The 11,617-nt window shown below is 34.7% G+C and overlaps 1 protein-coding gene across 1 annotated transcript; it reads right to left on the reverse strand.

The window, feature by feature from the left end:
* Positions 1-415: 415 nt before the first annotated feature.
* On the reverse strand, positions 416-11,611 carry TWF1 (twinfilin actin binding protein 1). The gene is made up of 9 exons (XM_077753235.1): positions 11,561-11,611; positions 9,906-9,983; positions 8,010-8,188; positions 6,684-6,779; positions 5,547-5,651; positions 3,803-3,928; positions 3,172-3,322; positions 2,881-3,002; positions 416-1,193 (listed from the first exon to the last, which is right to left on the reverse strand). The coding sequence occupies exons 1-9, from the start codon at positions 11,583-11,585 to the stop codon at positions 1,023-1,025; spliced, it is 1,053 nt and encodes a 350-aa protein (XP_077609361.1). The 5' UTR covers positions 11,586-11,611; the 3' UTR covers positions 416-1,022.
* Positions 11,612-11,617: the final 6 nt, after the last annotated feature.

The raw sequence follows: 11,617 nt of genomic DNA on the forward strand, positions 1-11,617 counted from the left end.
TGAAACAAGATTCTTACGTGTTTAATTTGTGTTAGGCTAAGTACTAGGACTTTCCAACAACTTTATTAAATCTGAATATGCTTAAAATAAAAAACACAATTTGCCTATAAATACGTGGTTTTGGAGAAAAATCAATCTTGATGTTTAAAACTCTTTCAATATTGTTGACTTTAGTTTTGTTTTTTTAAGGATATTAATATTCAATCCAAACATAAATAATTGGCCTCACACTACTTACAAGGAAAAGACTTAATTTTGAAAAGGAAAAGACTTAATTTTGAAAAGGAAAAATTTTAAAGCATTGGAAAGAGAATTTACTAAAGCTGTTCAAATATGTCTTTCAACGTCATCAGAAACCCTGCAGTATAGAAAATATCTGGTACCCTTACCTTAAGGTAAGGTTTCAGAGTGAAATTTTAATGCCATTTAAAAAACCAAAAAAGTTAAATAGAAATGCCTGCTGCCATGAAACACTGTTTCTACACACTGCAGAAATGACCCCACAGGCTGAGTTACGCACTGCTTCTCAGAGTCAGCAACTGCTCACCTCTACCCAGGCACTCGAAGTTCTCGTTCTCGGCTTAGAACATAGTCTAACCTGGTCCCTAACATATTCATAAGCAGTATGAGTATTTCAAGTCTTTCTTCCTTAAAGAAAAAATGTGATGTCTCACTAAAGAGTAGTAAGGAGTGTATCTTACTTTGAGACATTAGCCTTTCTGGAATTGGCCCAACTGTATAAAATTTTAAGAATTATGTGAAAGCATGGAATCATTACTCTGTGAAAACAGTGTGACAAAATTAAACATGACTGTCGAACCCTCTTCTACCTTTAACTCAAAAATAGAAATCATGAGTCTTCTATACCCTTAATTTTAAAAACACACAGAAGTGAAAAGTGCTATTTTTCAAAAAGTACATTTTTCCCCCTACTATGTATCAACATGGAATGATTTCAGTTCTCCTGTACTAAAACCTGGATTTTTAAAAAAACTAGTGTTGTAATGTTTAATATAGTGATTTTAATCAGCAGTGGCTTCACTTTCGGCTGGACCCCTAATAAGTCTTCGAATTCCTCTTTTTCCTGCAGGACCTTTGGGTTTTGCAAAACTTTGCTTATGTGCGTGCTGCTTTGGGTGTACTTCTTCATAAAGGAAGTCGGCTGTCAACTCATCCCCATTGTCTATCTCAATCTGCAAGAGAAGGAATCAGTAAAGTGTGATATGATATGAAGAAGACAACATTCAAAACCTAACAAAGCAAGGAGCCAGTTTTCAGGAGTAAATGCTCACAAATACCTAACACCCATTTCAGCAGGTCAGTATCAAGAACCGTATATAAATAGTTTGACTTTCCCTGTTTTTGTGAAGGGGGTGGGGAAGGGGTTTCTGAGTTGCCTAAACACATAATCAGCTATAATCATTTTGTTTGGTTCCCTTTCTTCTCCTACTTAACAGATTTTTTTTTTAAATTAATTTATTTATTTTGAGAGAGACAGAAAGAGTGTAAGCAGGGGAGGGGCAGAGAGAGAAAATCCCAAGCAGGCTCCACACCAGCAGCACAGAGCCTGATGCAGGGCTCAAACTCATGAGATCGCGAGATCATGACCGGAGCCGAAACCAAGAGTTGGATGCTTAACTGCCTGAGCCTCCCAGGGGCCCCTTAACTCACACTTAAAACGAGCAGCCACCACTCTCTTCTCAAGCTGTATTGCTCTGGCACACTATGCATATGCAGCGAACATTACTCATCGGCCCCTTCATTCTTGGGTCACTTGAAATCACTCTAAAACAGGGCCAAATTTAGCCCAAATTAAGAGTGTACTTTTACATTTTTAAAGGGCTATAAACACGAAATAATAAAACAACTTATGAGTATGTAACAAAGACCATCTGTGGCCTGGTGAAGCCTAGAATATTTACTCTGTGGTCTTCTTGTAGAAAAAGACCAGTCCCTGCTTTATCTTAGGAACTTAAAAACCTTGAAGGGTTCAGGACCGAATACATTGGTAGTTTGTAAGAACTTCTATTTTATTTTATTTTTTTTTAATATTTTATTTATTTCTGAGAGAGAGAGAGAGACAGACGGACACACAGCGTGAGCAGGGGAGGGTCAGAGAGAGAGGGAGATACAGAATCTGAAACAGGCTCCAGGCTCCGAGCTGGCTGTCAGCACAGAGCGCGACGCAAGGCTCGAACCCACAAACCGTGAGATCATGACCTGAGCTGAAGTCGGACACTTAACCGGCTAAGCCACCCAGGCGCCCAAGAACTTGTGTTTTAAAGACCTGAAGGGCTCAAGAGTAAATCAGTATCTTTCCCTAAGCCTCATCTACATTTAAGAAAATAATTCAAATGTTTTTGTCCGTTCCCTCCTTTATCAACAACTAGATTCTCAACCCTCCCATGATTCAGTTATAACTAGAGACTATAGTTCTTTATTAACAGCAAGTCCGGAGACAATCCCAAGTATTAGCAATCTCTAGCAGCACTGTCCAAAAGAACTTTCTGCACTACGGAAATGTCCTCTAAATTCTGCACTGTCTAATACAGTAGCCCCCAGCCTCATGTAGCTAGTGACCACTTCAAATGTGGCTAGTGGCATTAAGGAACTGAATTTTAAAATTTTAATTTATATTTAAATTTAAATAGCCACATGCAGCTTATGGCTACATATGAGAGAGTACAGATCTACAGAGATGGCAATAATGTCAGATCATCCCCAAGCACTTAGAGTAGAGAAGATCCTAAGGATTTATGAGGAGAACAAGAAAAAAAATATTTTCATTTATAAACCAACATACATCATGAACTACATAGAGAAGACAATAAAGATCTAATATAAACTGAAAATTTCAAATAAACAGGTAGGTAATTTTACCTTTCTAATGACATCCATTTGTAATTGTCTTTCTACAATTTCTAGCAGAGGACTCTTGCAGCTAGAATAGAGCATCCGTTCTCTTATACTGCATGTATATCCAGGCATTGAATAAATAAAAACTGTTAAGTTAAAATAATAAGTACAATTAGCAACATATCAATTAAAGCAAATATTAATCCTCCCAGAACTAATAAATAAGTCCTCTTGGCAAGAAATAAGTAAGAATACAGTGCTAACCTGTCAATCAGCAAACTTAAAGTAACATGTTAAAAACAATAGATTATATACCTATGGACTCCAAATAGTCTCCTTCATGGGAATGTTTATACAGAAAGAAATGGTAACGTGCTGAATCCTTGGGAATCCTCTTTGGCAAATCTTTCAGTTCTGTATTTGTTGTACTGGCCAAAATTATAATTTCATTTTTTATATCTATTTCCTGTCAATAAGAAATACATTCATTAAAACAGATAGACAGAAATTTTAAATTTATAATAAAAACATCCTAAGAGATAAGGAGAAACTTACATAGGTTTGACTTTTTCACAATGAACATATGTCTTATAGTTTACAAAAAATGAATTAAAAAAAACAGGAAACATGGGGCACCTGCATGGCTGAGTCAGTTAAGCATCTGACTCTTGATTTCAGCTCAGGTCATGATCTCATGGTTCAGGAGTTGAGCCTTGCATCGGACTCAGCACTGACAGTACAGAGCCTGCTTGGGATCCTTGCTCTCTGTCCCTCCCCCGCTCATATTCTCTCTCTCTCTCTCTCTCTTTTTCTCTATTTCTAAATAAAATAAACTTAAAAAATACCAAGAAACAAAATTTAAATCCACTAAAAATGAACCTATTTAATGAGCTGAGAGCCACCAAGAAGAGCAGCCATTTCATAATAAGCATCATCTGTCTCTTACCAATTGCACATAGTTGAGCTCTCTGTTACTTAATTTTTCCAAAGCCTGGAAAGCTTCTCGAGAAAGAGGAAATGCTACTCCTTGTAGTGTTTGATGCTTAGTGTCCACACCCACGTCAGTCTGTACCTAAGTACAATAGATTTAATTTACTGATGAAGCCTTAGCATTTAGCAGTGACATACAGCAAAGAAAACCCAATCTCTATCAAGTGCCATTCCACCCTTGCCCATCTTAATGTAACAAAAATTAACCCTTAAATACCATGAGCTTAAAAAGTAAATAATATTTTACATTTGTTCATGTTCTGCTAGCATTGTATCAACATGCAGAGTGTATGACACATCTTTATGAAATGCTGGGAGTGAATATCTGAGTGAGTATGCAGTGTTAGTGGGGCTTTGGCAGGGAGGTTGTTTATATGTTTGGTTTGGCACATTTGCAAGGAATTATATAAACGCTTTGAAGTGTCTTCAGATTATGCCTTTAATTACAAAACTTACTTGATAAAATTTATGAACACTGTGGTATTTATACAGTATATATAAAACTTTACTTTGTTCTTGAAGACATAAAATGCAACACAAACACCATGCACTGAATTGATAGAGGAGTATGAACAGTGTACAGACACAACACAGCTCAACAAATTATACTACTGCAGAAGTTCCAGACTTAGAGCTTTCATTACTGAGAACAAATAGTAGGAAACAAGAGTACTTCAAGAAAGCTTTCGATGCACGTTTCATGACTTTTATACTTAAATGATAGCTAGTATAGGGTCTCATTTGCAGTGTTGCAACAGAAAGTCAAATAGAAATTTTACTTTTAAAAAAAAATGAATGGAGATTCTACAGCATAAATGATACTGGATAATGAAAACATCATAGAACATATGCAAATGCATACCCCAATATGATCCTCTGGGTTCTGATTGCAAGGAATAAAACAAACTATCAAACTTATAAAAAAATCACATAAAAATCTTTACTCAAATAACTTGAGTTAAAATAATACAAAGATAGATCCTTGCTATCAGGTTAATAGTAAATAATATTCAATCACTTTCCAGACAGATTCCTATTAGTCTGTTACTTACTTGTTCTTTCCTATAAAATCCCAGTAGAAATATCGTATTCTAATTTGTAATTCGAACAGCTCCAGTGAACACATTAAAAATATGATAAACTATAATACAGATGAAGTTTATGGACTCTAATATAACTGAGCTAAAACAAGTGCTCAAAAAACCATCTCCCATATATACATATGCACATGCCCGTCCAAGTAGTATTCATAGAATTTACAGAACTTCTAGAAGTAAGTATCTTACAGCAATTTTATTTTTTTCTCTTTAGTTACCATGATTCTCCAAAATAATGTAACTAAGCAAACCTGTTTCAGGCAACCTCATTAAATATAATTCTTTGTACTAAATAGGTAATGTACATTTTTCCCATTTATTTAGTAATCAATGTACAAGGTTAAAAAGTTGTACTTCCAACAGGAACATTTACTAGTCTGTCATATACATTACAAATATAGGCAAAAGCTACTTATGAAACTGACATGAATTTTAATATTTACTTCTAATTATCTTTTTTTCCTGGAAACACATTGAGCAGTCTTGTCTCTTATCTATACAGAATAAATGCAAACTACTTTACTTATTTTCTATTAATCTCTTAATTAAAAATATTTTTTCAAACACTTAAAATCTTGCAATGGTTTCAAAAATGTAATTTACCTCATTAATTTTAATTTGTCGTAATTCTTCCTCAGCTGCAGTCAATGGGGCAGGAGAGGACTGTGAGAGTAAATATTTTTTATATCCATGTAATGATACATCTTCCTGTTAGCAAAGAAATGGACTGTTATTAGCTATTCTCTAGAAGTAAAACCTCAGTGAAGTTACTTTAGGAAAAATTATTAACTTAACAGAAAATATTTTGATTGAAATACAGCATCAAGAATTTTATTATTTATTTTTTAAAATCCTCTATTCGAAAAAATTTGAAGGGAATATTTACTCTTCATTTCCTAAAGTTTTATAATTACTAAATCTTTTGTAGGAGTGTGGTGGTGGTGATGCCAGTCACATGATAAACTTGGTCATGTTCAAGTCACAAGGACAATAATAATTAAACTTCTGGGGAAGTCTGCCCTATAATTATTCAATAATCAAGACAATTTCTTTATAATTATTCATAGAATATGACTGTAGTTCTTATTTAAAGGAATAAAATATTCCAAATAGGTCTACCTTTTCATCAATATTTTGTGATTTGGAAGATTGAGAACAGAAAGAACTGAGAAACCAGGCCACCTCAAAATTAATGGTGAACAAGAAAAGTATCTCCATACAGTCTTGTGGTCTATCTACTGATATAAATTTTATAACAAAGTAAATTCTTAATCATCATTTAACTAGTTAAATGTATTAACTAACAATCCCAATTAATTACCAATCAATTTACCTGCCTCAGTGTTTCTGGTTAACATAATATGCACAGTTACTGCTTCTACAATGTGGGTATAAACGTCCAAAATATCTAAAAACTACCTTCTCTTTCAAGTAGTGTCTCATTTTTGTGAGCCTGTTTCCCTTATCATTAAAGTGAAAAGGTTGAACTAAATGAGGGGTTGAACTAGATGATCTCTAAGGCATACTGTACTTTCTGAAGACTAGCAAAGGACATTTCAACATATTTAGAGGGTAAATACAATGCTTTAGTTAACTTGCATATCATGAAATATAACAATATTTTCTCTTATCCTTATAGATGCATTAATCTGATTTCATATCAATTACACATTACGTAGAAGTTCTTAAATTGGTTTAAATGCAACATATGGAAGCCTCATAAAAGTTTAACTTTTGTACCTTTACTGTTCCGAATACTTCATCTTTAATGTGGCCACCTCCGAACTCCTTTTTCAGAGTTGCTCTTGTTGCTGCATACAGCATTTTTTGACGAACCTAGTAAGTTGTGAAAGTTTACTCAGTTTATAGATGAAAACTACCATTACAAAAGAAAGCACTTTCTGAATGTATTAAAATCTTCAAGCACATTAGAAATAAACTGTGATAAAGCTTAAGTCCATGGACTGTAATAGACTGAAGTATATGTGTACAAAGAGCCATCATAACACTTCACCTATTAAGGTAGATTTCAATTTATGTCCTATTTTACAAAAAGGGAGAAACTAAATTTTAAAAAATTACTCACATTTCAAAGTATGAGATCAAGAATTAAAAAAAAAAAGACTTAAAAATTTTAAAAAATTACTCACATTTCAAAGTATGAGATCAAGAATTTAAAAAAAAAAAAGACTTAAAATACTACTTTAGAATATATGCTTGAAATGAGGTAACCTGGATACTGACATTTTACTCAAAGCAAATCTAGATCAGATATTACTCATTAAGTTGTTTAAGAATCAAATGTTCATAGCATACCTATGGCAAATATTATTCTATGGGAAACGCAAAGATGAAAACTACAAATATATACTATTATTAAAGAGTAACTACTGGGGCGCCTGGGTGGCTCAGTCGGTTAGGCGACCAACCTCGGCTCAGGTCATGATCTCACAGTTCGTGGGTTCAAGCCCCATGTCAGGCTCTGAGCCTGTTTCAGATTCTGTGTCTCCCTCTCTCTCTCTGACCCTCCCCTACTCATGCTCCCTCTCTCAGAAATAAATAAAATATTAAAAAAAAAAAAAAAAAAAAAAAAAAAAAAAAGAGTAACTACTAAAAACTACTAAAGGTAACTGCCAACTAACAGAAGTAGTTTTATAATACCGCACAGTCAAATCCAGGAGTCTGAATCAGTCCGCTAACTTTCCTAAAAGAAATACTGGCATGTATGCCTATCATTTGAATGGGAGCTATTAAAAAAAATATTTAACATAATATTCAATTAGGTTACAAACTATTTTAAATATTACTCTCAGAGTATACTCATTGTATATAATTGCCAAAGATTTTTAAATTTAAAATCAATAATTCTGTTTATTTCAAGGGAAAAACTTCTGAATCTAAGTACATTACTCCTGATTATACATTACCAATAGTAGGATTTTCTTCATGATTATTCCCTTCTATCAGAAATAACTTTTGCTTAACTTTCTCTTGACCTAGGTCAATTTCAGAAAAAAAAAAATTTCTAGCATTTAATGTTAAACAAGTTACAAAAAAAGTACTTACATGAGAATGATCTGGAGACCAAGCAATGAATATCCATTCATATCCCTGGGCATTCTGAGAATCTAACCTGAATAATATATAGCACGGTTGTTTGTCCTCCAAGAGGGGTAAAACAAAGGTATCATAATCCTTATCCCAGGAATCTGAAGGCTGATTACATGAGCCAATCACAAGTTTCTCTATGAAGAACAATTTTTAAAAGACACATGAATGGTCTGAAATTCCAAATGGTAATGAAGAGACAATAAATAATATAGTCATTTCCTATTAATACTATTGTTCACATCTCCATATAGAACACTGGAAGCTACAAACACTCTAAATGTTCATCAATAAGAGAATGATCATATATGTGGCATAGTTATATAACGAATTCCTATTTAAAAATAACTAGTGAGCTCTCTATCAAGACAAATTACAAAAATGTTTACAGGAAAAAAAAGCCGCAGAATAAGGTGTTACTTTACATGAACTTAAAACTCAAAACAGCACTATAAGTTACCTAGGGGGACTACATATAAAAAAACACACTGCAGATAATATGGAAAACTCCTAATATAGTTGCCTCAGGGGAAGGAGGTCAGGAAGTGAAATTGTTAAAGGGGATGCCCTAGTACCAGAAAGATACTAAGTTAAATTTAAAAAGCTGAAACAGGGGCACCTGGGTGGCTCAGTGGGCTGAGTGTCTGACTTGGGCTCAGGTCATGATCTCACGGTTCGTAGGTTCAAGCTCCACATTGGGCTCTGTGCTAACAGCTAGCTCAGAGTCTGGAGCCTGTCTTCAAATTCTGTGACTCCCTCTCTCTCAGACCCTCCCCTGATCATGCTGTCTCTCTCTCTCTCAAAAATAAATAAAACATTTAAAAAATAAAAATTAAAAAAATTTAAAAAGCTGAAGCAAATATGGTAAAACATTAGTAGTTATTAATTTAAGAGGAGATGGAAGTATTTGTTATATTATTTAATCTCTGTAATTTCCTTACTTAAAATTTTTTGTCAAAACAAAAAAATGCTAATTAGACAAACTTTCCCATTTTAGTTACTTTAAGGAAATGATGGCATTTCAATACTTCTAAAATATGCGGCTTTACCATATATATTAATTACTATCAAGTATGGTAATCTATTATACAGTAACAACTGTATATTTTTTCAAACTACTCTGGTATTTTTAATATATAAGTAGAAAATAAAAATCAAATTAAATTCACTTTGCATTTATAAAAGAACAAGTTATTTTTCCAAAGCAAAATATTTCCAGGTACTTAAGAAATTTAGGTATTTAAGAAATTAGACCGTTAGAATATTTTAACATACTCATTTGCAATAATTGTCCAAATTCTAATACAACCCAATTAAAAGATTCTCCCATCCAATCAATTTCCCTAAAAAATAATTTTGAAATGATCAATTATTATAGTTTTTTACATTCTTACAACTTTTTCCCAAAACAGGGTAGGAGAATCATTTCTCCAGCACAGATTGCAATCATATGGAGAAAAATGGGAGTTTGAAATCCTTTGTTTCTACTTCAAAACTAACTTTACTAAATAACAATTCTCAAATAACTTCTTTTTTTGGGTTGGGGGGGTGGAGATAATCACCTGTTTACAGACTGCCAATCCAGAGACGGAAGCACTGACATTAGAAACGGGTTATGGTATAGAAACTGAGATACAAAAAAGTAAAAGAAGAGGATGTCAAACCAAAAAAACCAACAGCTTTCTGTTTCGCTGATAGTCAACTACAGAATTCAGAAGGTAAGCAGCGGCTAAAGGGACATGACCAAATATATAAGATCCAAGTTATCTCAAGGCAAGCTCTGAACTTGCTTCACCGTAATTAATAGTTCCAATCACTGACAATGACTTAGAAATTAAAAAATATAAAACTAACCATTTTCAATAGATATTTTTAGAAGTCTGTATTTTCCGTTTCTTGCTCTTGCAAAGATATCTTTAACATCTTCACTTGCTGTGGAAAAAGATAAAGAAAAGTAAACCTATTTTTTATACTTATGTGTTAATACTCAAGTCAGGAAAAAATGAATTATAATACAAAGAAAAAATCTTCAGGATGCAGTATCCCCTTATTGCCAGTAATTTAAATTACAAAACTTAAAGGTGTAATATATCAGACACGGTATACAGCTAAGAAATATAAATATTAATATAGCTTAAAAGCATACTAACTATAATATATTTTAGCTAGATAATTCCAAAGCAGAAATAACACTGGAAGTGAAAACATTAAAGTTGCTCAAATCCAATAATGAACACATTACAATTTTAAAAACCACCTGTATTGCTTGGTTGAAAACTTTTCATTCTCTTCTGGTCCAATTTCAAGTTTTAATAGCAATTCATTTTTACATTTTCACATTAAAAGCAACAATAAATATAAGATATCCTATCCCAACTAAACAAAAACTCAATAGAATGCAGTCAAGCTTGTACTGGCAATATTTTTCTAACTTGTATTTCTCAAAAAGCTAGTTAAGTTCATTAAACAAATATATATTTAATAACAACATTTGTGTTCCTATTAAAACTTCAATTTCGTTCTGATTTCATTCTTGGGTTGTAAGAATGAACCACTATTTAAGTAGAGACTGCTCTAAGGCTCAAACAGGAAAATCAGTAATTACAAATTTAAATGTCAAAACTAACTCGGACAAATAAACGTGCTTTTAGGTTTGAGAGAATTTTGCTGTGTTTGTGTGTGCAGGGAGAGGTGCAGTGTGGTTAAAGACCCATAAGAACAAAACGCAATTAAATGTTCATCTGGGTAAAAGATTCCTTGTCCATTAGCAGGAAGAGCGTGGGTTTATATTAGCACTAGTTAAGTAATCGCCAGTAACCCCGGGATATATTATTTCTGATGAGGTGAGCGTTTCCAGACTGCCCATTTTCAAACCAGGAAATAATGGAGGTCAGATATAATTGCACACTGAACTGCCTTCACGGGATGATTAAATTCGGCCACACAGATCGGACTTTTCAGTTCCCCAGGGAGTAGCTACGAAAAAGATCAAAACACCCCATACTCATACCAGAGTTCTTGTTTCGAGTTTGGAAGAAAATGCGGAAGAATTTGGGAAGCACCTTTACTGGAAATAAAAAAAAGATTCCAGTATCTTTCGTTTAATAATCAAAATCTTGTAACAATCGCCTTTGCTCAGTGAAGCCCCAGTAGCCTCCAGTGTTTCAGGTTCCCCGTACCTGATACAAAGGGGGAAAGTTAGGCTACAGGCAGGGGCGGAGGAAGGCACACCCCCTTCACTCAGGCCTCCTCCGAAACCAATTTCGTTCGCTTCGGCGAATTTCGGGTCCGTCTGTAACGTGGCGGCGGTCGCACCGGGCTGGGAGGGACGCAGGCCGGGTGCGCCTGGGACCAGAAAACGCGGAGAGGCGCAGAGGCCCCGCCTGTCCGGAGAGAACGGCTGCCTTCCCTCCGAGCCCGACTCCAGCCCTGCTCGTCCCTCAGCCCGCCTGGCTCGCCGGCAGCCTCCCGGGAGCCCCTTTCCCGCGCGCCGCTCCGGGCGCCGTTACCTTGGATGCCGGTCTGATGGGACATGGCGGCGGCCGCGGGCTCCCGGCTCCGGGTCT

Source organism: Crocuta crocuta, unplaced genomic scaffold (genome assembly GCF_008692635.1).
Source record: "Crocuta crocuta isolate KB4526 unplaced genomic scaffold, BGI_CrCroc_1.0 scaffold30, whole genome shotgun sequence".
Lineage (NCBI taxonomy): Eukaryota > Metazoa > Chordata > Mammalia > Carnivora > Hyaenidae > Crocuta > Crocuta crocuta.

Excerpts from the sequence above, each read along its gene's own strand:
- TWF1 (XM_077753235.1), bottom strand. The coding sequence starts at position 11,585 with ATGTCCCATCAGACCGGCATCCAAG. Across the intron at positions 9,984-11,560 it reads CCATCAGACCGGCATCCAAG|CAAGTGAAGATGTTAAAGAT; the intron begins GTAACGGCGCCC and ends CTTTTTCCACAG. Across the intron at positions 3,003-3,171 it reads AGACTATTTGGAGTCCATAG|TTTTTATTTATTCAATGCCT; the intron begins GTATATAATCTA and ends TTAACTTAACAG.